The 27,528-nt window shown below is 39.2% G+C and overlaps 3 protein-coding genes across 3 annotated transcripts in view; all 3 read right to left on the bottom strand.

The window, feature by feature from the left end:
- dnah10 (dynein axonemal heavy chain 10) overlaps nt 1-3,132 on the bottom strand; it is a 31,224-nt gene extending 28,092 nt beyond the window's left edge. Inside the window, exons 1-4 of the mRNA XM_080308690.1 lie at nt 2,571-3,132; nt 855-934; nt 646-754; nt 126-241 (exon numbers count right to left, since the gene is read on the bottom strand). Coding sequence (XP_080164816.1) covers nt 126-241; nt 646-754; nt 855-934; nt 2,571-2,799 — 534 coding nt within the window. The 5' untranslated portion in view covers nt 2,800-3,132. The remainder of the gene's footprint in view (nt 1-125; nt 242-645; nt 755-854; nt 935-2,570) is intronic.
- A 154-nt stretch (nt 3,133-3,286) lies between these two features.
- atp6v0a2b (ATPase H+ transporting V0 subunit a2b) lies at nt 3,287-18,473 on the bottom strand. Its single transcript, XM_026186717.2, has 20 exons — nt 17,906-18,473; nt 17,533-17,611; nt 17,151-17,248; nt 16,911-17,048; nt 16,663-16,760; nt 16,035-16,161; nt 14,813-14,895; nt 14,617-14,710; nt 13,796-14,008; nt 13,181-13,331; nt 8,818-8,957; nt 8,552-8,706; nt 8,318-8,408; nt 7,367-7,485; nt 6,767-6,971; nt 6,519-6,638; nt 6,290-6,409; nt 6,072-6,189; nt 4,932-5,103; nt 3,287-4,830 (listed from the first exon to the last, which is right to left on the bottom strand). The coding sequence occupies exons 1-20, from the start codon at nt 18,020-18,022 to the stop codon at nt 4,728-4,730; spliced, it is 2,541 nt and encodes an 846-aa protein (XP_026042502.2). The 5' UTR covers nt 18,023-18,473; the 3' UTR covers nt 3,287-4,727.
- A 2,767-nt stretch (nt 18,474-21,240) lies between these two features.
- On the bottom strand, nt 21,241-27,526 carry tctn2 (tectonic family member 2). The gene is made up of 18 exons (XM_026188703.2): nt 27,349-27,526; nt 27,106-27,219; nt 26,213-26,283; nt 25,757-25,958; nt 25,566-25,666; nt 25,272-25,471; nt 25,062-25,182; nt 24,237-24,390; nt 24,050-24,133; nt 23,839-23,961; nt 23,654-23,728; nt 23,474-23,572; nt 22,833-22,950; nt 22,648-22,751; nt 22,348-22,495; nt 22,130-22,273; nt 21,924-22,012; nt 21,241-21,513 (listed from the first exon to the last, which is right to left on the bottom strand). Exons 1-18 carry the CDS (start codon nt 27,434-27,436, stop codon nt 21,392-21,394), a joined length of 2,157 nt encoding a protein of 718 aa, XP_026044488.2. The 5' UTR covers nt 27,437-27,526; the 3' UTR covers nt 21,241-21,391.
- Between the last annotated feature and the right edge of the window lie 2 nt (nt 27,527-27,528).

The following is a 27,528-nucleotide window of genomic DNA, read 5'->3' as shown; positions in this document are numbered from 1 at the left end:
TAGAAAATCTGATGTTTTTCCATATACAATAATAAGATTAAAAGCTAGTATGCTGCTGTGACATCAACTTTCAGTCCTACTAACAAAAGTTGCTCCTGATCAGTTGTATTTCTTATTTTTCTTACATGGGCAAGTTTGCTTTGCAGCACCTGAAGAGGGTTTCCACAATGCATGCCGATGTCAAACAGCGAGGGCATCATGATATTGACCTCATTCATGTCCAGTGGTTCAACAATAGTCTCTGTTTTATAATACAACAACACAGTATCTTGTTTATTGCTTTTTTATATGGAACATTAGAAGTGACAAGATTAGAAATAAGTACATCAGAAGGATAAATAAAGTTAGAGAAGCAAAACTCAGATGGTTTGGACATGTGCAGAAGAATGAATTTGAAGAGTGAATAGTGGATTTAATCTGAAAAGGATGTCAAATATGGAGCTGACAGGAAGAGGGAAAAGAGCAAAAACACAGGGAGGATTTGTGGATGGAGTGAAGGAGGATGTGCAGAGGGTTGGTGTGACAGAGGAAGATGCTAGGGATAGGGGGAAATGGAGCCAGGTGATCCAGGGTGGTGACCCCTAAAGAGAGCAAATAAGAGGCTTGAACATGTTTAAGTATGACGATGAGGAACTGGCATCTCACCCTTTGTGTTCCTGAGAAAGTAGAAGACACAAGATTTCAAAAATCTCTGTGGGTACTGGTTGACAGCTACGTGAAGCTCAGTGTGATAGACCAGATTTATCTCAGTCCTCTGAAATCACCAAACCAGAAATATGTTAAACCTTAACTATCTTGAGCCTCTCAATCAATAATGCATTAATAATTATATCAGTTTTAAAGTTTGATCTCACATGACTTTCCCTATCATCATTTGTAATGAAGTCGGTGGTGTTCTCTGCCCCACCTGGCTCAGGATCTCCAGTTTTCTTTTCTGGTAATGTAAACATTATTGTTAGATGTTGTCTTGCGGTCCAAATGTCCACAGCGTTGTTAAATTACACTGAACAAAAATATAAATGCAACACTTTTGTTTTTGCTCCCATTCCCCATGGGATGGACGTAGAGACCTAAAATTCATTCCAGATACACAATATAACCATCCCTCCCAAACAGTGGTCACAAATCAGTCCAAATGTGTGGTAGTGGGCACATCTGCCATATTGAGATAATCCATCCCACCTCACAGGTGTGCCACATCAGGATGCTGATCTGACATCATGAGTAGTGCACAGGTGTACCTCAGACTGCCCACAACAAAAGGCCACCCTGGAATGTGCAGTTTTGTCTCACAGCAAAATGCCACAGATGCCACAAGCAATGAGGGAGCGTGCAATTGGCATGCTGACAGCAGGAATGTCAACCAGATCTGTCGCCCGTGCATTGAATGTTCATTTCTCAACCATAAGCCGTCTCCACAGGCGTTTCAGAGAATATGGCAGCACATCCAACCGGCCTCACCACCGCAGACCTCGTGTAACCACACCAGCCCAGGACCTCCACATCCAGCAGGTTCACCTCCAAGATCGTCTGAGACCAGCCACCCAGACAGCTGCTGGAACAATTGGTTTGCACAACCAAACAATTTCTGCACAAACTGTCAGAAACCGTCTGAGGGACGCTCAACTGCATGCCCGTCGTCCTCATCGGGGTCTTGACCTGACTCCAGCTCGTCGCCGTAACAGACTTGTGTGGGCAAATGCTCACATTCGATGGCGTCTGGCACGTTGGAGAGGTGTGCGCTTCACGGATGAATCATGGTTCACATTGTTCAGGGCAGATGGCAGCTGAGAATGTCCCAGTTCTTGCATGGCCAGCATACTCACCGGACATGTCACCCATTGAGCATGTTCGGGATGTGCTTGACCGGCGTATACGACAGCGTGTACCAGTTCCCACGAATATCCAACAACCTCGCACAGCCATTGAAGTGGAGTGGACCAACATTCCAAAGGCCACAATTGACAATCTGATAGACTCCATGCGACGATGTGTTGCACTGCATGAGGCAAATGGTGGTCACACCAGATACTGACCGGTTCTGGGTCCCCAGACCCCCAATAGCGCAAAAAACTGCACATTCCAGGGTGGCCTTTTGTTGTGGGCAGTCTGAGGTACACCTGTGCACTACTCATGATGTCAGATCAGCATCCTGATGTGGCACACCTGTGAGGTGGGATGGATTATCTCAATATGGCAGATGTGCCCACTACCACACATTTGGACTGATTTGTGACCACTGTTTGGGAGGGATGGTTATATTGTGTATCTGGAATGAATTTTAGGTCTCTACGTCCATCCCATGGGGAATGGGAGCAGTAACAAAGGTGTTGCGTTTATATTTTTGTTGAGTGTACATAAGTAATAAACTTTCTGAGAGTATGCTGAAACATGGTAAAAGGTACCAGTAAAAACATCCTACATTAACCCAAAAGCAATACAGTAAAAGGATACGGGTTCATCGAAACTTTATTCACTTTTGCAAACTTGAATTAGCTTTCAGAGACACTGGGCTTTCTGACCTGCGGGTGACTGATAGCCCTAGTGAGGGCACAAGCACCAGGACTTACCGACGGGAACTTCTACTTCACGTTCTTCCTCTCTAACAGTTTTGAAAAACAGAAGACACGATGGAGAGTCTTCCTCGGAGACGAAGTTCAAATAACGGATAATTTTCTCTTCTTCTTCTCCATCTCTCCGACTGAGCAGTTCATCGAAACAGTCGGGACATTTCCTTAAATTAAACCCAGCAGACACCCGCTGTAGGATCCACTCCACTCGTAAATCGTCGTGCACCATATTTTTCCACAATATTTTATCCACCTATTTACCATTAGTTAACATCATCATGTCGGCAGCGATTTCGAGCTCTGAAACTCACCGTAAACGGTGTTTTGCGTTGCCTCGGCAACCAAACGTCTCGTGGCGTACATGGTGAGAGGCATTATTTCCCGGAGCTTTGACTGTAAGGGTCAATTTCAATTTCTGGTGTATATAGCAAAATAGTCAAAATGCACACAAATGACGACAATATTCCATCCGCCCGTTATTCCTTTGTGGTGAAAAGAAAAAAAAAAAAAAGAGTAAAGACCCTAAAGGCTACCTATTGAACCACACCAACCAGGGGTCCACGTCAGTGGTGTTAGTGCCACAATACCTTGGATCTGTAACTACATTACATAAAACTCATGGATGTGAAACATGACCTGACAGAATCCCTTCAGTAAGGCTTGTATAAACCCAAGGAGGGAAGACATTTAAGGGCTTGAAGAGGAAAAAACAAACAAACCTCAAATACATTTTATTGACATTAAGAAAGAACAGACGTTTGTTGTAAAAGAGTTAGAACCTGAAGTGTATGATCAGAAAATACATGATATTAAAAGGGTAGCATCATAAGAAATTACAATACACCTTCAATCTATATTTTAACAATTTAGCTTTAACGAATCAATTAATAATGAAACAATTTGATTCAACAAAACAAAGATTGCTAATTCTGTCTCAAAGATTTGACATTACAATGAACCACTGAAAAGAAAAAGAAAAACATACTGACAGAACTTCCCTTTACCAACTCCAATACCAATCCTAAACAGTACACTTTTAGAAAATAAGCAAACACTAGTGCCTGGCACGAGTACAATACCTCCAATCTTCACCCATCAAAGGATGTTTGAAAGTAAAAGGCTCGTGACCAGCAGAGCTGAGTCAAAGGATGTGAGCTTTTCCATGGTAGGAATGTTAAGCTATACAGTAAGTAGCAGGTGCAAAGGCAACACTGTGAATGCATGAAAGTAATAATCACATTCCTTAACATTCATCTGCAATTCTGATACATTACAAAATATATATGTAATTTTTTTTTTTGTTTAATCTGTAAAAGTATTTACATCCCTTCACACACCTGCTCAAGCACTTTTCAAAAGTTACAAGTCAGGGATCCTTTGCTTTGTTTTGGTACTACAAGCTGGGCATTAAGGATGATACATTATGCTGTCGTGGGGTGGTAATTTTGGTAAGGCAGTCAGTGCAATAAAGTCGAGCAATGTAAATGAGAGGTTGGCTCACTCTCTACTGTGTGGAAACCAAATCTGCCAAAACAAAAACGCCTTGGGGAAAAAAAATTAATATAAACACATAAACCAGGATGCTGAAATGAATGACAAAAGCTTGTTAAAGAAGAAGAAAATGAGGAAACACAAAGTAATAAATAAACTTCCATCTTATTAGATCACAAATGTCCACAGTAAGGTCAAAACTACCAACATATTTATCCCAAAGGTGTTTTCTAAGTAGCCAAATGTTACGGCCCTTCGCTTTCTTATTACTGCTAATGTCGGCTAATACTAAAATTTTATACATTACATTTTCCTATATTGATCCTGCATTTGGAAGATTTGTCTCTCCATGCAAGTGACATCAATGACCATTAACAATTGTACCTTATAAAAATTTGATGAGTTGCATGTTAAATCTGAGGCTAACATTTCACCCGAAAAACACTCTGCAGTGAAACTTAATGATCCTGACACAAAAGAATCGAAAGTTACACGAATTTCTGAATCTCGCCATAAATTTCTTTACATGAAATGTAAATAATGAAAAATGAGAATAAATATCCAAACTATTTGATCATACCTCTGGAAAAGGTCTTCACAAGTACAGAACCCTGTTGGCTTGTTTTGGTTCTGGTTACCAACTAAGACAATTTCTCAATAGTCACTTCACAGTAACCCATCCTGCTCAAAGCAAGATGGTAGGAGAGAGAAGGAAAACGGGCAAAACTTGACGCCAGTCCCACTGTAGAATTTATTCTGGAACTCCACCCTGTGGATAAAAAGATGAGAAACCGAAATTATAAACACGAAAACAGATACTTCAGAACATATTGATCCTATCACACACAGTACTTTAGTGCTTTGTCTTACCAGTGTAGCCGAAGAGCATGAAGGAACGCAGAGAGACCCTCCATTACCAAGAGGATGGACACAGTGAGGACAGCAAACAGGCCAAACAATGGCACCAGGACTACAACCCCAAGTTTTGTGTCCATTCTTAGTCCTATTCGCATGACCATGGCCCACAGCACCTCTGACAGCTCTGTGATGGCAAATAATAAAATCTACTTCAGCATCCATTTAGAGAAATACAAAATTCTGGCAAATCACAGGTCAAGAAAATTTTTTTACACTCACTCATCATGGACATTAATGTCATGGTCATGGGTGGTGAACCTGGACACCAATGAGTGTTCCAACAGGTCAATAATCCCAAGAAAACAGCAAAACTTGTTTTGGAATTGATAAAACAGCCTAACATAAAGCTGCTGGAATGGTCTTCCCAAAGCCCCGACCTCAACACTATAGAAAATTTGTGGACTATGCTTAAAAGCCAGCTCTGTCCAGGAAACCGACCCATTTAAATGAATTCCACCAGTTCTGCCAAGAAGTGTCAAATATTCTGCCAGATTTACGCCAGAATTTTGTTGACGGCTACAAAAAGCCTCTGACTGAGTCGCAGCTTCCTTAAGGACATTTAACCAAACATTAGTGGCGACGTAGGTATATATTTAAGCCTCTGCGTATACTTTTGACCCTGTGTGATTAGCCAAACTATTCAAACTATTCAAAACTATTCTTGTTTTTTTTAAGTCCTTAAAAATGTATCCTGTACAATTATGAAACCTTGAAAAAGATTAGAGTTCAAAGAAATCATTAACAGCCAAAAATGACAATGCCTTTCATGCCCATGAAGAGTGCATGCAAGCTTCTGACAACAAATGAAACAAGGCAGCTAATAGTCTGCTGAATGTACTGCTAGTGAGTGGCCATCTCATAGCCTGCATATTTAATCATTTTCTCTGCATGTTAGAAAGGACAAATGTGGACAATGTAAAAACAGGTTATGTGAGAAATACTGGAACTGGAATAGAGGCCACAACTTGATACTTGACTAACCTAGTAAAGTCTGAAAAATTAAGTAACAATTAAGAGCAAAGTCCATTGTAACATTGTGAAGAAGCACTTTGTTTTAGAACACATAATAATTATTAATGATCTTGTACTTACGGGCATGTGCCAAGCTTAGAGCCCAGAGCCTTAGGTAAGAGGCTGTGTTGGAGATGCAACCCAGGCAATACTCTATGGTGTGAATGGACTGATGAAGTATCTCCTCTGCAAAGTCAAACTATTGTATAAAAAAGATAAATGAATGTAGCAACTGGTAAAAATGTTTGCTTATGAGCAAATACGAGATGAAAAGGTACCAAGCTGTTTGCAACACTGACCTCCTCTGAATGGTGATCCTCACTAGTAGACAGATCACTGTGACTGCTGCCCTCCTCCATGTCATGAGCCCTCATCAGGCAGAGATCTTCATCACTGCTGCGTCGCACACGCTCATATCCCTAAAATCGAACGGACAAACTAAGTGTGTTTGAAAATTTACACCAAGGAAAAATATTTGGTGACGTTTTTCACATCTTTTAAATGCAGGCATGAATCTCAAACCCTTACCCTGTACATTACCAAGCGGTGACTTCCATTTTTTAGCCAATAAAGGTAGATGGGTTTCCCCAGGAGTAAAACAGGCACTGAGAGAACAGCAATGATTACCAGAAATATCTGCAGACCATTCTGGAAGAAATAAATAAATAATTTAAATAATGAAGGTATGGGACTTCTGTAGGATATTTTAAATAACATTAGACTGAATGTGTTCATTAAGCACGTAAACACACAGCTGAAAGAGTGGAGCTGCTTACCTGTCCTGGGTAAAGGGGCTTCAATGAACTATCATCCTGCATGATGAACATGTTTATGAAGTGGATGAGAATGCTCGGAGCGTCCACAGACGAGAAGGCGAGCCACTTGTAGAATATCATGAACACCAGGTATCCAAACAGACTCAGCATAAACACGAGCTCAGGGATGAACACCAAGTACAGGTTGTACTTCTTCCTGAAGTATCTGTTTTTTTGACAAACAAAAAGAAGGCAGACTATTAAAAACGATATCATGTTACTTAAGGAGCTGACATCATGCTTTTTTGTGCAGCTCAATGTCTACATAGGACAGAGGTATTCTCTCCCACAGAAAATACTCCTACAATACATGAAATAACCTTTTACACTGCAAGACTTTCTTCCATCTCTATGTTTGCCAGCATGTAATTTGCGTAGGCTTAAAGAAGTTATAAACATTTTTTGCCAAGAAAACTAAAGGTTCTGTTGCCGTCTACAAGAGCGAACACATGTCTCTATTCTTTCCCAGCTCCAGCAGCTAAAATGACAACTTGTTCCAAAGCGAAATACTGGCTCTTAAGGGCTTTCACAGGGTAATGAAAACAGTAAACTAGTACTTACAGATGATTGTAGGTGCTGAGGATTACCCCAAAGCTCATGTGTATGACCCCGAATATCACTGACATCTTCATCTTATAGGAGTTAAGAAATGTAAGCCGGTTCGTTGCCAAGTTCCAAATCTTTACAAAGGAAAGGTGACATGTTATTACTGGTGACTTCAGGGATTAACTGGAGCAAACAGAATAAGTAGCTCTGCTTATTACTGTGATACATTACCAACATGAGGATTATAAGACTATTACTGTTGCGTGTCTAATAAGGTTACTTTTACCTAAGTGATTCAATAACAGCAACCCTGACACCAGAAATGTTGCTTTATTGAAGAATGTGTGGCTGATAATGTATGAGTGAAATTGGTTATCAAGCAAACTGACTGCTTTTAATGAGTTTAATCAGTTACGAATTGATCCAGTTTACTGTATCAACAACATCCTGGTGACTGATTTTCTTTAACCTTTTTAAATAACAGGATTTAAATTTCACACGTCAATAAAAAGATTCAAGTGCAAAATATCAAAAATTAAGATGAATCACGTTATAAACCACCAAACCATAAAAAGTAATGATAAAATCCATTATTCCAATCAGGCATAACATTATGACCAACTGCCTAACACTGTTGCTCTCACTGTTCCTTTCTCGGACCACATTTGATAGATACTGTCCACTGCAGACCGGGGAAGCCCCACAGGAGCTGCACTTTTGGAGATGCTCTGACCCAGTCATCTCATATCCTCATGCTTACCCATTTTCCTGCTTCTAACACATTTACTTTGATGGCAAAATGTTCACTTGCACCCTAATGTATCCCACCAACATAACAGGTCCAACGATGAAGAGATAATCACTGTTATGCACTCTACCTGTGAGTATTCGTAATGTTATGCCTGATCAGTATATATATGACATGATATCATATTTTTAAGCTAGCTCTTAAAACTGTCTACTCACCGGGTCAATTCCCAGAGGGTACGGCCCTTTAAAAACACCTGGAGTATGTGGATCCAAAGTTAGCTGGCAATTCTTACAGAGGACACTATTGCTGTAGGGCAAAAATGAAACCCGTAGTAGTGTCTGTGATTGTGAAACTGATTTTACAAAATTCATCTTATATTCATCTTATCTCTAAAGATACAGTTGTAAACTTCCTGTTATATGAAGTTCTTCTTATTAAAAGGTACTTACTTCCACTTTCCTTTAAACATGGGAAGCACACTCCATCCAGAACCAAAGATGTTGAGAGATTTTGAGAAACAGTCATTGTATATCAGCCCAGTGTAGATAGAGAACAGTCCCATCATCAGAATGATATAACGCCCCTCGAAGAATGTGTTCAAGATCTGCACGTGCACATTAAAATCACTTAATTATTCTTCTGAGAGACTGCTTTTACCCATGCAACACAAATAAACTTTAGAAAGGGCATTTTCAAAAAACTTTGGAGTACTTGCCTCATTCCTGGTGTTTTTAAATTTGCGGTGGTTTTCATACAAAACCATCCAGAAAGCAAACAGAGCCATGAGGACGCCATGACCAAGGTCACCAAACATCACAGCGAACAAGAATGGGAAAGTTATGATTGTGAATGGAGCTAAAAATAAGCAGAAGGGGGAAAAAAGCACAGTGAATGATCATTTAAAGCTTTTTAAAAATAAATACGATAGTACAAGGGTGGACAACAAAGGCATTAGTATTAATATAACTGTAATGTAATAACTTGATAGTAAAGTAATGTCACTGCAGCTACAACAAACTGTTTTGAAGGCCTCATTTATACTGAAACACCTGTAAAAACTGCATTTCAACATAAGAAGTCACATCATATATACACATATATACATATAATTTTGTGACTCTTCCACCAATTTTTACACATATAAATATTAACATTGAAACAAAAGGGTATGTTTCACTCATAAAGGATAATCATTTCTGCAATAAAATATGATAGTTATCAACTTTGACTTGCAAGAATTTTAGTGCAATTTTAAACATATTAGTCTAATAGGAGCCTATAATAATTAACCTATATTAATTATGCTATAATTATGAGCATGTTACCCTATTATTATCACCATACTACCATTTTTAATCTAGATAAAGTACAGATATTTATTATAATGAGGTTACTATAGTATTACAAATACATTATTATACTATTATTAAATGGTTTTTGGATCATTGGAACCTTTATTTTTTTTATAATTATTACTCATTTGGATTTTTAAAATCTCTTTATTATAAAGTAACAGAAAAATAGCTACTAAAACTACTAATACTAAGTTAAGATAAATCATGCTATATCTAAAATATCATAAAAAGCTAATCTGAAGGTTGCCTGCATTGTTACAGGGAGCAATTTGCTTATCACGCACAGACCATTTCAGGCTGTGGTTGCCTAGGTAATAGTGTAATGCAGGGGTAGGCAACCTTTCTGATGACGAGTGCCATCTAAAAATTTCCTCAGAAGTCAATGTGCCATATGATTGCATTAGCAATAAATTTAATAACGCTCTATATTAACAGTTACACACTATATAGAACAACTTTGTAGATATATGGCATGTTTGTTAATACACATGTTAATCTGATCTCTGGTCTCCCACTCACAGACACAGGTCTCCGAGGGTCCAGCATTCAGACAGCTACCTGAGGACAGTCATGTGAGAGAAAATCTGCTCACACAGATATGTAGAAACAAATACTGTCAATAAGGCCTCTGCAATGTTCTGAAGACAGTTAAACTTGCCAGGTAGTGATGTCCAGCAGGTGAAAATGCAAGCTCCATGAACACGCACAGCTGTGGGTTCCAGCTGCGTTTGTAGTTCTGCAAACTTTGACCCCCACAGAGTCGAGGTTTTCATTTCAATCAGCTGCATTTTGATGTTGTATTAACTGGCATTAACTCGGCCAGTTAATGCGAGACAAATCCAGCTGCTCATTAAAGATTTCTGGTTTGATCAGAAAAGAAAACATTGGTCCATACACCTGAAAGTCCCAAAAACGTATTGTGAATTCTGTCTCAAGTCTACGGATGTATCCGTGTATTTCCGTGGTGCTGATGGAGCGGAAAGCTCCTGAAGCTTTTGAAGTTTCGGAACGTGGAAAGCTAACAACATCCCTCTCATCAAGTTATTTTTAGCCAATTACAAGTTGAAACTGGTAGTTGGGGTTGTTAGCTAAGATACCGTCATTAAGAAGAGGCACAACTAATGTTTCTATGTGAGCTTATTTGCGATGTGCACCGCTGGCCCGGCCATTTATTTTTTAATGCACCTCAGATTAATTCACTGCGTGTCGTGCCCAGGGCTGGACTGGGACAAACAAAAATCGGCCCGGGCATTTTGACTAGAGACCAGCCCACCAGGTATTAAAGCCATAAAGCCTTTGAATGAAAACAAACGCTGTTGTGACAGTGATGTACAGTCTTGTTGGTATATGTATGATTTCTATACATTTTACGTCAGATAAAATCTCTGGTTGTAAGCTTCAGATAATTATTTAATAACAGCCAGACATTTTAAATGAGAATAAGAAAGAAAAGTATTTCTTTGTGCCCCCCTTTCCCTGTTAATGCCCTACCTGGCCCCCCTGGCAAAACTTTGCTAGATCCGCCCCTGCACAGTTACCAGCTGTCAGCTACTTAGAAAAGGATCCTGGGATTATTTGTCTCTCAGAAACAGTTCATAACTTCAACTCATTCATGTCACCTAAAAGGTAAACCTGTTTCTCCATCACCTGTTCAGCTCTGATGATTCAGTAAGGACATCTCCTGGTTTCATCCTCATGTTTCCCTCTCACCAGATATACAAACCGATATCATGACCAGCAGCTTTACAGCTGTGGCTCCAGCAAACATCAACTGATACTATAAATTAATATTAAATAAATTCTAACAACAGCTGATCAAGCTTAAACGTGCTGCTGTTGTTTAGCGCGAGATCCAGCGGTTTCCTCTTTCTGGCACAAAGTGGGCGACAAACAAACAAGAGAGAAAAGCCGATCAGCTGATCATTGATCAGTTTCATGATTGAAGTAGAAACGGGAGAGAATTAGACAAGAAGAGGCAGCTGTGCAGCGTAACGACAGAATAACTCCAGCTTTGTGTCTTTTTTCCATTCTAGCTGAAGTACGGGACAAACTGTGCTCCTTTTCAGCTCAACACGAAACGCGTGATGTTTTCTCTGAATACAAGACCATTCCGTCTTTTTAGGCGACGGTTGGCAACTCTACTAACTAACCTTATGAATAAAATAAAGTTTACTATCAGTAACATCATAGCACCCACCCAGCTGTATAGAAACTCCGTCATGCTAGCTAGTACGCAGTACGAGTTATTGTAACTGACTGTAAAAAGTCAGCACAATGAAAATAAACTACACCTAAACTTGGTTTATATCTGACCCAGATAGACTGCAGGTCATAACTTCTTACCTGAAGTTCAGTTCACCTGACAGTCGGACCAGCGGCCGCCTCAGGTCTCTCCTCCTCCTGCCTCCCCTTTCCCTCATCCACCTGCTGGCCTCCACCACTTGCTAATGTTACTGAACCTGGGGAAGCTCCGCCATATCCGCCACCAAACAACGGACTAATTTTTACACAACGGCCAGCATCTGGCCAATCCACTACCTTTCATTGTTTATACCGTTACAAAAAAAAAAATCATCAGTTTCCTTGTCAGGAAACAACTTCCTGTTCAGCGGAAATGCCTCTGGTTTCAGTAGTGTGTGTGAGAGCATTTCAGTAGTGTGTGTGAGAGCAAAAATTTCAGTAGTGTGTGTGAGAGCAAAAATTTCAGTAGTGTGTGTGAGAGCATTTCAGTAGTGTGTGCGAGAGCGTTTCAGTAGTGTGTGCGAGAGCGTTTCAGTAGTGTGTGCGAGAGCGTTTCAGTAGTGTGTGCGAGAGCGTTTCAGTAGTGTGTGCGAGAGCGTTTCAGTAGTGTGTGTGAGAGCATTTCAGTAGTGTGTGTGAGAGCGTTTCAGTAGTGTGTGTGAGAGCTAAAATTTCAGTAGTGTGTGCGAGAGCGTTTCAGTAGTGTGTGCGAGAGCGTTTCAGTAGTGTGTGTGAGAGCGTTTCAGTAGTGTGTGTGAGAGCATTTCAGTAGTGTGTGTGAGAGCTAAAATTTCAGTAGTGTGTGTGAGAGCTAAAATTTCAGTAGTGTGTGTGAGAGCGTTTCAGTAGTGTGTGTGAGAGCTAAAATTTCAGTAGTGTGTGTGAGAGCGTTTCAGTAGTGTGTGTGAGAGCTAAAATTTCAGTAGTGTGTGTGAGAGCTAAAATTTCAGTAGTGTGTGTGAGAGCTAAAATTTCAGTAGTGTGTGTGAGAGCTAAAATTTCAGTAGTGTGTGTGAGAGCTAAAATTTCAGTAGTGTGTGTGAGAGCGTTTCAGTAGTGTGTGTGAGAGCTAAAATTTCAGTAGTGTGTGTGAGAGCGTTTCAGTAGTGTGTGTGAGAGCGTTTCAGTAGTGTGTGTGAGAGCGTTTCAGTAGTGTGTGTGAGAGCGTTTCAGTAGTGTGTGTGAGAGCGTTTCAGTAATAATGTCCCTTACGGCACCTCATATCTCAGGACCCGCCCCCCTTAGCTTAATGCGTGCTGATGTAGCCGTCAGCTCTTACTTTCAATACAGAATCGTTCAAACATTCAGAATTATAAAGTGCTGTTTTGATACATTAGTTGGGCCCATAGTGAGAGTGTGTGTGTGTGTGTGTGTGTGTGTGTGTGTGTGTGTGTGTGTGTGTGTGTGTGTGTGTGTGTGTGTGTGTGTGTGTGTGTGTGTGTGTGAGAGATAGACAGACAGACAGGTACAAATCTCACTTACCAGGGTTTACTTCCCTGTAGCTGCCCACTCCATAGGAGTCTACAATATTCTGAAATCCAGAGGTAAACTTGTTGGTCCTTATCAGGGTGGGAGGAGTGTCAGTTGTGGGGATACGATTAACGAAGGAAGGAACTGTTGCTCCACTTTTCCTCTGAAACATCAATGGGAAGTTACACATGTAACATGTAAGTAGGTTACAAGAAGCTTTTCTCCACAAATGTACATATAAGAAATATATACAGAACTCTAAATCATTTTTAAAAAGCCGTACAGACAGTATAATGTACCGTTTTTAGATCTATAAAGTGCGCCAGCTCTAAATAACTTATATTTTATATGTATTTTAAAATCTATACATAAACATGTATTAACAATAACACATCTTTGTAGTTCTTTTTCACAAATACACACTTTTACACTTCTCAACCTGCAAAATGAATCAATAGTGAGCCCTCAGTACCCAAGCAACGCAAAATGTGTTTTTCTTTAAATAAAGTGGGGCAAAGACTGATGCCTCACACAGCATTTGCTTTTATCATAATAAAACCAAGCCCTTTAAACAACAGCAAAGGTTAAATAAACAGAAAAGCCTCCAGTCAGGCTGAAGTTCCTCACCGATCCGTCTTCTAGCGCTCTCCGCAGTGCAGGAATGTCACTGACAGGACACCACACCTCTGCGATCAAACACTTATTGGTCACATCAAAACTACACAGGTTCAGAACATAGTAGATGGCCTTCATCTTCTTGACTTGGACGACCCAGATGTAGACAGATTCTGAAGCCTTGATCAGGACCTGTCTCAGGTAGTCTTCTGTCCTATGAAGCACCTGGATACAGTAACAGGTAAACACGACTGTTAGTGTGATGTATAGCTTCAGATTATTAAGAATTTCTTTTTAAAAGAGAGAGATTAAAAGTTACAAAACATTTTATTTTATTTTAAGATGATGTATGTGACATTTAAAAAGAACAACATGTTCAAATTTAGACCTTTGTGAGTGTTTGTGTGTGAATATAAGAGGAAAAAGCTATAAAACAGGCAAAAGACAAAGCAGTGGGGAGATAAAGAGAGAGTGGCATGTATAAAGTTTCAGCTGAGGCCTCATGTTGATCATGTGCTACAGCGGCTGAGTGGAATTCCATCTTTCAGTCACAGTGGGTTAATGCTACCAAAGGATTCACAGTGCAATGCTCTTGTTAGGAGCTGAGCTGTTTGTGCAGTTTTGCTCACTGGCTAACAAGAACAACAGCCAGGTTAATCGTTCAGAAAACAGATCAACCATTTCATTTTGTTCTTTGACCGTGAAAAGAAGTTCAAAGCAGAAATCGTGTGTATAACATAAAGAAAGAGTATTCTCTTGTCACACATAATAACTTTTTCTGTCCTTAACTAAACACTTGTATGATCAGATAATTAAGCAAACAACAGACATACAGTTTTCAGGTCCTGAATGCGAGTTCTTAGTCCTTCCACAACATCGTCCCTCTCCTCGTTGTTACTGGGATAGGGGTACAGGTGACAGTGGTAGCTGTGGAGAGAAAAAAGTATGCCATTATTTATAGCTTACTACTATTGGACATAGAGTCTAAAACAGATGCCAGCCTTTTAACGAGTCCTGTGAAATATTTACCAGTCACAGATCTTTTTCACTTTCTGACCAATTTGGTCTCCCCAGTAGGAAATCAGGAACACCACACTTTTGGTAGGTTCACCCTGCAGAAAAAGGAAGTGTAAAAAAATAAAGGAGACACCACTGACACAAAAAATACAAGTTTAATATGAGAAGGATTTCAGGTTTTACTTATATATGTAACTTTAATAAAAATCTAAGGAAAACAAAAAACTGATTTAGATGCATTTGTACAATCAGCTGTTGTTTACCAAAAAAAATGAGAGGAAATACAGCTGATGACCTGAAAGCTCTTTGACCTTGAAAACCCCAATTTTTGAAAAAGCACGACTCTCTCTCTCTTTTTGTGGAGTTTAGTGATGAGCGTTAGCACGCCTTTCCGATCTTCCATCAGTAAAAATCCATCTGACATTCCATTAGTGAGGTCATGCCTCTGGTCAAGCAGAGGAAATTCCCAAGTGTATTAGTGGTATCTCTCACTATGAATAGACAACATCACAGCACTCACTGTTTATATCAACAACTAGTAAAGAATACTTAAGAGCTTCAAAAGAGTCATCTACTATTTTGTCCCATAACAAATCTGGGATTTAAGCTTTGGGTGGTCCCGAGTCTGGATAAACTGGGAAGGTTGTGTCAGGAAGTCAGGACATCCTACATAAAATCTTTGCCAAACCACACATGCAGGTCACCAAGAGGAGCAAATCCATGATTCACAACTCTCTACGATACTCTCCCACCTCCATCCTCTGATCTCCAGCAAAACAAGATGGACTTGTTCTCAGTAATATTTAATAACATCAATACCATGTGTGCACACAGCAAGGGAGGGGGGAGACAGAAAAAGAGACGGGAGTTTATTTCCCATTTCTACCATGAAATGAAAGTAATGTGCATAGCGGGAGAGTTACTTAGGTATATAAGCATGTTTTCTCATTATTACATGTGGACAAAGATGTTAAAATCTATTTGTACTAAAGTTTTTAGTGTGCTATTAAAGCTAACTTACAGTTAATTTGATTTAAATCAAATAAACCTGGTTCATTAACTTGTTGTACAAAGTCAAATATCCTTAATCAAGCCTAGTTAGGAAATAAGACACAGGCAAAATTTTAAAAGGAAGCTTCTTTTGTTTCTTTCTGTCTCATGTTTTTACGTCACACCGTAAAACATAACAAAATATAACAAAAGTAAATTGGAATCCAAATCATGTTTAACCTACCGTGTCAGGATCTTCCAGATACTCTTCGACTTCAGCATAGCTAAGGATGGTGTAGCCTTTACATACTCTCCAAAGCATTCGCTCAAACGCCTCGATCTTCACCCTCTGAATAAGGCCAGAAATGAAACTGCAAAAGACAAACGAGCAGCTGTCAGACCTCATCCTCTATCAAGATCAATTAAATTAATTAAATATAAATAAAAATTTAATGTATCAATATAAAGGGAATGACACCAAGTACATCCTGACTGCACTAGCACTGTAAGTTTAGCCACCTTTTCTTTGAGCCCTCATTGTCACTACACATTCAACTAAATCTGTGCCCCACCACACTATCTCTCTGTTTTTACAAAGTCTAAATATATTTTTGCTTCATTAATCAGTTCTTTCAAAAAGCCACAGCTGCCTCACAGTTTCAGAGCATTTTGTGAATAGCTTGTTTGTTTGTGGGTGTTCTAAGTATAAAGTGCATCTGTGAGTAAGAAGAGCAGCGGCAGACAGAAAAGGAAACAGAAAACTATTTAGAAAGAAAATAAATGTGCATCTGTCCTCATTCATGTGGAGCATTCACTTTGTATAACATAAATAAAATGCTGACTGATAAGGCTGACAGAATTGTATCCCTCACCCCAGTTTGGCTCCTAGCCTCTGCATGCTGCTGTAGTCCATCAATGTGTCTTTTTCCAGGAAGGGAAACTCCTCATACTGTACTTGCAAGGGCTCCCGCTATAAGTGAAGACAAGACGCAGGAGGGTAAAGAAGGCAACTGAAATGAAATCAGCCAGCACACTAATTTCTGAGCCATGAAAGAAAAACAATGTGGCATCGTAGTGAGAATGTGGGTTTTTCAAGAGGTGAGCCAACACAAACACTAACCTCAGCATTTCTTTGGACAAAGTTGCGTGTGATGCGCAGCATGTGTGTGTACTCTGTCAACTCCAGCAGATTCCTCTGCAGCTTCTCCTTATTCCTGGTGACTTCACCTAATTCCATCTCTAGCCTCTGTAGCTGTTCCTGAGAAACGATAGGAACGTGTAATATTTAGCAATACATGACAGCAATAATAATACTAAAAATGATGATTATGATAAAAATAATAATAAGATAGTAACTAACCATTATAGTCATGACATGCTTGGGTAAAGGAGCTGCTGGGTTCACATCTGTTTCTGGCAGTGAAATATCTGCTTTCTTGATTTCCCTCAGAAGGTATCCTGTTATAAACAACAAGCGATTTTTAACTTTATGAAACTATCATAACCGCTTCCAAACACCGTGACCAGCCTTTGAAAAACACTGAAATTGAAGACAAGTCTGACAGTGTGCTACTCTCTTCCTAATTTAATAATCCAGGGTTTGGTTAACCGAGTTAAGCATTCAACTAAATCTACAACCAGCTGACATTTCCCATGACTCGATTTACCTTCAGTGAGGAGATCTTCTTCCCACCATAAGCAGCCAAGAACTATTAAAATGTCAAAGACTAACATATGCTTACCGAGGATCCTCTCCATTTCTTCACATTTTTTGATCTCATTGACATATTTTCTCTGGAATGCGTTAACAGTGGGATTGAGCTGAAACAGGTGAAAAGTACATGTTCGTTAGCACCTTCTCATGCAGGACTCTGAACATATCTCATGAATAAACTTAAAAAACTGTGCAATAAGTCTATGTATGATCCCATTTATGATAGCATTAAGACATATGCCGGTGACTTCCGCGTTCACTTTATGTACTGAGCAAACGTCACTGCATTATTTGATGACTGTAGAGAACTTTTAGATTACTGTCAAAAAATTCAGCTACAACTTTTTAAGTGATGAATTACTGTTTCTAGCAGATTCAAAGCGGTCTGTTTTCGTACTTACATCTCTGAACTCTGCAAGCCCCAGTTCTCCAAGTTCACTGATGCAGTCGTACGCGGACCCAGACTGTAGAAACAGCTGGGCCAAACACATCTCTTCACCCCGGAGAAGAGAAGCCATCGTGACAGTTCTATCTGATATTCCCCTCTTCCGCGGGTGGGCTAATGTTAGCAAGCTAAACGGTGCTGTTTCTCCAGATTTTATGTTAGCAATGTTCAGTCGAGTAGTCCGTAGCCCTTGTCATGATGTGGCTCAGGTGATAAAACTAGACTTCCCTTACATAACTCCTGATTTACATAGCTATCATTACAGCACACTATCGCTGTTAGCTAGCTAACTGGCTAGCCAAGTGCCGTGTTGTTGACTCTTGGATGGGGAAAAATGTTTCAGTAAAGTTGAATGTGAAGCTAAGAAATAATAAGTGTTACGACCGCTAAATCCTAGTACGTGGCGAAAAGTCTTAGACTTTACGAAGTTTTAGCCTACGTCCGTAACACTCACGTCACTGCACTTCACACTGTTGAATGCGATCAACTTCCACGGCACCCAGTGTACCTTTGACCAATGACGGCAGCCTCCTGGAATCTGCGCACAACACAGTCAACATAACGCTAAACCCTGAACGCTGACTGAAGGTTCATGACCTGAGACAAAAACTTCGACCTCTTAGAAGTTTTTTATTGGATTCTTTCAAGAATTATATGGAAGGTTGTTTACACCACTGAAAAAAAAGCCAAACGCAAAGACTCAAACTTCTGAGGAAGTTGACATTTTTACATAACAAAGTATTAATGACAAGTATTTTCCACCTCCTTACTATTTTTGCATAATTTTCACACTTACATGTTTCAGATCATCACATTTTAATATTGATAAATAAAGACAAATTAAGTAAATAGAAAATGCAGTTTTTAAATAATGCTTTTATTTATTAAGTGAAAAAATCCCAACCCAATCCAAACCTCGCCATATGAGAAAAGTAATTGTCCTCACTTGTTAAATCGTGAATTAACTGTGATTAACCACAATATTTTGAAAGCTAGATTCAGTGGCAAAAAGCCATAGTCATGCCTGATTACTGCCACACCCGCAGAATCTGTTATCACTTAAAAAGACCAACTGTCTGACAAAGTGAAGTACACTAAAAGACCTCAAGAAGCAACACATCATGCCACGTTCTAAAGAAACAGCTGAGAAACAAAGTCCTTGACATCTATCAGTCTACAAAGTGTTACAAGGCCATTTGTAAGACTTAAGTGAGTGAAAGCCATTATCCCTAAATGGAGAAAACATGGAACAGTGGTGAACTTTTCCAGCAGTGGCTGGCCTGCCAAAATTACTCCAAGATCGTGCTGATGACACACTCACGAGGGCAAAAAAGACCCCAGACCGACATCTAAAGGACTGCAGGTCTCACTTGCCTCAGTTAAGGTCAGGGTTCATGATTAAAGTAAGAAAGAGAATGGGCAAAAATGGCATGCATGGGAGAGTTTGAGGAGAAAAACACTGCTGACCAAAAAAGAACACAAAGGCTTGTCTCACATTTGCCAAAAAAAAACATGGTGATGATCCCCAAGACTTTTGAGAAAAGTTTTCTCAAAAACGTTTTGGAAGGTTTGAGTGCTGTTGCATCTGGTTTAAAACGAACACAGAATTTCAAAAAAAGAGCAACATTCCAACAGTCCAACATGGTGGTGGCAGTGTGATGGTCTGAGGCTGCTTTGCTGCTTAAGGACGTGTTCAAATTGCTGTAATTGATGGAACCATGAACTCTGAATGTCCAGCCATCAGTTACTATGCTGAAGCTCAAGAGCGCTCAGATTAAGCAGCAGGACAATGATCTGAAAAAAAAAAAAAGATCTGCCAAGCGTGGCACAGCCAGTTATTAGATTTGAGGGCATATTTAGAACTGGGCCAGGTATGTTTGGATAGCTTTTTTCTATGAATGAACTAGAGTTTGTATTTACTTGAGAAAAAGAAAGTTTTTTACTTTCTTTGTCTAAAGTTGAATTTTATTTGATGGTCTGAAACACATGTGACAAATGAGTAAAAAAAATAATCAGGAAGGCAGCAAATCCTTTTTCACAGCACTGTACCCCAAATTTTGACTTGTGGATGGCTTTCTTTTCAGTGGCAGAAGCAAGCTTCTACAGGAGGTAAAATAGGTCGCATAAATCTGATTTCACAGACAGAATAAATCTATATTTTATTATTTAGGTTCTTCTAAAACCATTTTGGAGTCATGGTTGTGATGCTGCTGAAGTGAACTGAAAATATTAGGAAGTTTATTACGTATTGCTGAAAAAACAGAGAAACTGAGAGAATGAAATCCTCCTTAAAAATTACATTTGAATATGCACTTCCCCAAAATGGCTATTGAACTGCATTATTCATACAATGCATTTGCATTTTTAGCAATCTTAGCACATACATTGATAACTGGCTGTCACAGAGTATGTACAAGCCATATCACCAAAAACAAATGAAAAGAATAACGTAGTAATTTAACAGCCCAAACTGAAGCCTAATTGCCCCAAATCCTTTGTTTGAGTTCATTTGTGTAATTTCCCCGTTTCCATTTTGTTGTGCTGTTAGTGTACTCAGAGCAGTAAAGAAGACGCCAGAGGTTCATTTATACTATGTTCCATTTTCACTGTGTATCTAGTGGACATTTGAAGATAGTACACAGAATAGTTTGTGTAAAAATAAATAAAATGTAGATTCAATAAGTGTGATGACTAAAAAAAAAAAAAAGAACAATTACTCTAAAAATAAAATAGTGCAAAATGGAAAGGAAACACAAATTAACAAAAGAGGAAGTGATGTGGCTGCGTAGACACACCTCATCACAAAGTGCACACTGCAGCAATAAACAGCAACAGAACGCTGACTGATGCACATCTGTGGCTGCAATAAATATCGGCCTGTAGGCGGCATTCAGTAATGATTTGATGATTATCTCTTACAGCATGAAATACCACATTAAATAATAAATTTGCCTTGCCATTAATAAATACTGTCAGCACATTGTCTCACAAATAAATACTTTTTTTTATTAATATTCCTGCTTCTTAATTTAAATTGCACTGGTGATTTATTTCAGTATCACTCTGTGACATCAACTTTGAGGTAATTTAAATTACTATTACTATAAAATATAGTAAATAACTTTAAACCCAGGTCTATAATCCTAAGGAACAGTAACTGTGTTACAGCTGTTGCCTGTCTGTGTGACGCTGAAATAATATTTTGCTTCTGGGTGATGACCCTGAGCCATGTGAGAACAACTGAAATCTGAAAAAACAACAACCAGGAATCAAGTCCCATGCACGAGAAAGTAATAGAAAAATATTTTTATTGCAAAAAGGTTCACAAATACAACAGTTTATACTCCTACAACAATCATAGGAATAAACATGTAAGTTACTATGTTATTAAGGAAAAGGTGTCATTATCCTCAGTGACACTTTAAACCATCATCACTGAGTTTTAGTGAGCAGAGTTGTTCCACGCCTGTCTGATTTGTCTCCACGGGGTGCCAAGAACTGAGGCAACGATAAAGAAGAAAACCAAGATCATGCCCTTAGCCAGCGACTGAGAAAATGGCTCGCCTGTGAAGGATAAAGGGAAAGTAGGTCACTGACTGTAGTCTCAGTAATCCAAACTTTTAGAAATGTTTCTAGGGGGAAAAAGTGAAACACATGAGAGTTTTTTTTTTATTATCCACCTCAGGATCAGTTTTATTCACTAATGCATTTAAAGATACATTTAACCAGAATCCTATTAATCTAGAACTGATTTTGGTACAATTACACTGAATATTACATTGTAATTTGGAGTAGAGCCTGTGTTGCTCTTGTTTAAGCTTTTAGGTCTAACAATGGATAAAATTATTTTAAAACCACAAATAGAATACAGAGGAATTATTCTCTGGGTAAGGACTCTTCCTAATTGATTAAATAACGTCCAAAAGGAAAGAGTAAAAACACTGCACAGTTTCTAGAATTTAACAAATTCTCACCTGTGTAATACTTGGTGATGGGAAAGGCGAGTTCAGGCCAACACACATCATTCCTGTTACAGTCATATTCTGTGAAGTTTATGTAAAACCTAAGGGAAAAATTAATTAACAAAGCAACACTTTGTTAGAAACAAAGTACACAGGAAGTTTTTAATCGGCCTTTAATCTGTATCTGGTATAAAAACTGTTTCTGCTGGATTAGGCACCTGGTTTTTGCTGGTCTGGTGTTGATAGGAATGTCAATAAATGTGACAGAGGAGGTGATGGAGAACAACTGAGGCTCCTCTGGGTCCACACATGAAGAGATAGCACCTCCACCACAGTCCAGCGCCCAGTTAGATGGGCTATTGCTAAAACAGAACAGAATTCTTTATATGAAGTGACTCATTATGTGCAATAATCAATAGCCCCTTCTAATACATACCTGACTTGCAAAGCACGAATTTCCCTCTGAGGCACACCCTCTACCACGCTGGTGGTAACACTCCAAATATGGATATGCAGGTGGGCCGGAATATCGTAACATGTACTTGTGCTGTTTTTCATTGCTGTGCTTGAGTTCAGTGTCACAACTGGAATTTATATGTTGTGAAAAACATTTAGACCCATAAAAAAATACTATGGCAGAACGAGAATGGCAAAAAGGAGTTTAATATAATTAAAAAGTAGACAATTTTTTTTTTTTTTTTTAAAAGGAAATTCTTTCTTTGCACTGTGTACTTACAACTTATGTTTATCCAATCTGCCATAGTTAGAAAATCTGGGTTTCCACTCTTTGCCACATATGTGGCTGCAATCAAATCTGCCTGTAGGTTAGTAACAGTCTCTCTAAAGAGGAAAGAAACTATATTAAAAAACACATATATCTACATATATACATTAGAGAAGTAATCATGCAAAGCCACTGACCTCAGAAGGCTACACTGAGTTAGATTTTGCCGGCTGACAGGCAGCAAACACCCTGATGTTGAATTCTCTCCAAACAGAACCGGTTTCATCCCAGCAGTGGAACAGAGTCCATCACTCACTGGAAGCCAGATCAGAAAATGGAGAGGACTGGTTATCTTCAATGTACAGTAAGTCAAATTGTTTGGACTGAAACTTACAGTCAAGTAAAAAATAACATTTTCACAGGACTCTGTGAAATCCCGTGGAAAACTAAGTGCCCCCTTAATAGTTCCATAGTAATGAAGAGGGTGAGTAGCACCCAGAGGCTCCTAATCAAAGACTTTTTATTAACTGCAACGCACCATTCAAAGTCCAGACCTCACCCTGATTGAAATGCTGTGACAGGACTAAAGAGAGCTGTGTATAAACAAAGCCCAGAAGGCTTGACTAAAATTCTTTCACAATGATGTGAAAGACTGATCAAGTCATAAAGAAAATGATCACTTCAAGTTTTTGGTACTAAAAATGGCTCTGCATGCTCCTGAATCATGAGATAGTTTTTCACATAAATGCACAGAGTCCTGTGAAAACCTTCTTTTTTATATGGCAGTATGTAGGTTACATGCAGTCATCTACTAATCAGCAATCTTTATGGGTTTTACCTGGTTTCCAAACATTAACTGATGTCCGTTTTATTAAGCCTTTGTTGCTGTCCAAAGCTTCCACAATTCCAGCAACAACAGGCCTTCCCACCTGGTAACCTGTCATTAAAAATGTGTACACATGTTATTCCCAGGTACTGTAAATACTTTATTTTATACAAAACCTCCTCTTGGTCCTACCTGGGTTGCCCGAGTTTGGCTCGCCAGAAAATTCTCCATTTAGAAATGTGGCAGAATACTTTGTGCTTAATGTTGCTGTTAAGACAAGAGAGTACCAAAAATGAGTTTAAACTACAGGAAAAGAAAACAATATTAGTCAGAACCATTAGTCAAGCTAAACAACGGCCAAGCGTTATAGCACTTACCACGACTATTTAAAATGATAGTCCCAATAGTCCTTGTCAGCGTGATGCCTGTGATGCCATTTTCTCTCCAGTAAAACTTGTAATCCAGCGCTAACGTCAAATTTTCACAAACCAGCATCTCATCTTTTGAAAAAAATGCCCAAACATGCCAACATTAAGGTCAATTAAACATTTGAGTTGTGTTAGTAATGCAGTAATGTAATGTGGATACCTGAGGGGGCAACTGCATCTATTATGGAAATAAATGGACTCGTATCAGCAGCCACTTCATCAGTTACATCCACCACAACATCACCTGAAATACAGGAATAAACAAAACCATTTTTAAACAGCTCGACATTCAGATAGCTTTAAAACACTTCAAAGCTTTTCTATAATTTATTATTTTTAAAAACTACCTCCTTGTCCATTCTTCACTTTAATGCTTAGGTTTCCTGACAGTGTCTGTAGAGGATATCCAGTTGGACAGGAGAGCAGCAGAGTTGTACACTCATAGTTGAAATTTTTCAGAAATGCTACAGGAGCATTGTTTACACAAAGTCCAAGGACCTTCTGTTGAACAGAACAGTTGTTACATTAAGTGTTAGCTGTCACTGCTTTGGAATACTTACATATAAAACATTCCTATAATAAAAGGCATTAAATACACTGGTCCCTCGCTATATGGCGGTTCACCTTTTGCAGCCTTGCTGTTTCTTGGATTTTTTTGAGGTGCAATTTTGCGTGCTTTTTTTGTCTTTTTACAACGCATTGTGTTCTGTGTCCCGATTAGCTGACCATTGTCAATCAATCTCGTGCCGTTACTCCTGTACAGTACAAAGTGCGTTCAGCTTGTCAAATTTACATAAATCTTTGATCGCTAGCAGCGTGACTCTGAAGTGCTGTACTGTATGTTTGCAAGTTTTCTCCCCAACAAACACAACAATGTCGACGAAATGTCATCACCTGCGGGTCCCTTTGGTTTCATTCTATTATACTGCACTTATTTTTCTACAAGGTTTGAACTTTGAGAGTGTTTGAACAAGACAGAAAAGTGTGAAAATGTTCATGCCTGTCTGAGAAAAGTGTATAAAGAGTGTAGTGAGGGGTTTTACAGCCTTAAAACATCTATAATAATTGTAAAAAATAAAGTTGGCTACTTCGTGGATTTTACTTATCGCGGGTTATTTTTAGAACGTAACTCCCGCGATAAACGAGGGGCCACTGTACACGCTAACACTAACCTGAGGAACAGTGAAGTATTGGCCATTTAATGTGAAAATTGGATTTCCTTGAATATAAACATCAACTGGGACTGGAGCTGGTAAAACTGGACTTTGGAATGATGGACCAGGCTTAGGTGCACTAGACAGGTGAAAGACAAATGATGATAACATGAAACATGAAATTCCTTGATAAGTTGCAAGACTGAAATATATTTAAACCTTTCTCACATTGTGTCTCCCTTGTAAAAGTGACCAAGGTAAGGGTTGTTTTCAGGGGGAGAGTTGACACATAAAAATGGAAACCAATCTGGGGAATTTCCTGTGGACTGCACAGAACACTGATAATCTGGAGCAGGAGAGACCTGCCCACCAAAGGGTCCTGGCAGACAATGGGATGAGAACAGCTTCAAATCTTCATTGGAACAATCCTGTTGAGGGGGAAGTCACAAATTAATCACTTGATGATCAACACAGAAGAAAATATTTGTCTGACATCCACACCTGTCTTTTAAAAAATATTACCGTGTCACAACAGCAGAGTATGTCACACGCTCCGGATGTCAGGTCACAAGGACAAGGGCCCAGGGGCTGGTACACTTGGTTTGGAATAACTGTTTTATTATCTGAAATGGAGATTTCAATTTTTGTTGTTTGAATTTTTTTTTTTTAAATGAAAGCACATTACAGTGAGACACAAGATTCATTTGAATTACCAGATCCTGGATTAGCAGGAACCAACAGGGCATGTATCTTAGCCTGGATCAGCAGCGATGCCTGGGGTGTACCGTCCACACAGGCAGACACCTGAAGGGCTTCCAGGATGCACAATGCTCTTTCACAGCAGTCTGTGTTTGTATCATTGTTGCCACATAAATGCAGACTTTGATTCAGTCTTAGATGAACTCGAACTGCAGTCTGGGACACCAAATGAGACAAACAAGACCATGAAGAAAATGCATGTCCAAGGATCAACTTTATGAAATTAAATTTTTGTTGTAATTAACTCAGGTGCTTGTGTCTTACTTCATCATTGTTGCATCTGTTCACTGTACATTCTTAACTCAGATCAATTCATTAATTAATATTTGAAATAAACTTCATGCTTCTAACAACTCTGGTGTGTATTTTCTCCATTTTATGCCACAAAAAGGACAGGACAAGTCTCTTACCTTTCCCAGCTGCTCCCTTGTGAGGACCCAATTTGTTTCTTCTGCTACACATGATGGAGAACCAATGTTTCCTGTTAAAAGGAAACCATCAACAACAACCAAATGCATCCAAAATTATTTTACTGTCACTATTCATAATCCTTATTATTATTGTTGCATCATTTATGATTTATCATTGTTATCATTTCATTGACACATTTATTGAAACTGGTGAGGTTATATTAAAGTCTGTATTCCAGGTGTTAGCATAAGCACATAATCTTTCATTGCAGGTGCAACTGTAATCATGTTATACACATATTGCATAATTAAAGGGTTGAAGCTCGGGTAAGTTAATTAATGGTTTGAAGCTACGGGCAGCGCGATGTCTGGCCGATCAATGGAGCAAAGTTCAGCTATTGAAAGGTTGCCTACATGTTTACAGTATAATTTACTACATGTGGCCTGTGTGCATTCAGCAGGCTGCACTGGAGTTGGCCTGGTCACAGATGAAGTCTGGACAAGTAGAATAACAGGATGCATCTGGAGGAACTGAAAGAGGAACTGTTCTGTTTTAGTGACGCGAGGTACTGGTCATCATAAGTATAAATATTACACCCACCTATTGTAAGGGGAAGATGGAGCTTGATGTTTTGCAGAGCCTATCTTCACCACATATGTGTTTTAATAAAATAATTTGTGTTGACCCACTATGGACTTTCATTCGTATGTCTCTTCCTCAAAATTCGAACCGCGACAACTACTACTGCTAAATTCTTCTCATTTTTCGAGTTTCTAAGCTGTGAATTTATAAAATGCAGTTAAACTAGTACAACAATATCACTGCCAGACCATGCTGGGATGCTGGGGGGCTGGTGGACCAAAGAGGATATGTGGTGTCCTGGAGCTTTTACCTGTTGTGTTGGATGGAGAAACTGTCCTCAGGCTAAGAGAGATACCCGAGGTGTTTCCTAGCAAAACTGCAGTGACCACTGGTCCCGTTGTAATCACAAAGGAAGGCTGGAAAACTTTCAAAACAGTTATGTCACATATTAGCTACAAAAATTCACTAAAAAATTAGCAACTGCTCGTTTCTCAGGTAGGTTTTGCGAAGGTACCGTCAGCTATTTCAAAGCAAATTAAATATAAGGTCTTACCGACAATGTTTTGAGTGTAAGCCACGCAAGCGAAGAGTAAAACATGTGTAAAGAACGAAGAATATAATAATACGACCACATTAGCCATTTGGTTTGCCTCAGGAAGTCGACATATTTGTAAACTGTTCGTGATGTCCTAGCAACGTCCTTAACCAATCACAGCCCACGATGAGACCGGAG

The sequence above is a fragment of the Astatotilapia calliptera genome, chromosome 12, assembly GCF_964374335.1.
Source record: "Astatotilapia calliptera chromosome 12, fAstCal68.1, whole genome shotgun sequence".
NCBI classification, from domain to species: domain Eukaryota; kingdom Metazoa; phylum Chordata; class Actinopteri; order Cichliformes; family Cichlidae; genus Astatotilapia; species Astatotilapia calliptera.
The sequence above is the reverse complement of the archived record's forward strand: the minus strand, read 5'-3'. Positions and strand labels throughout refer to the sequence as shown.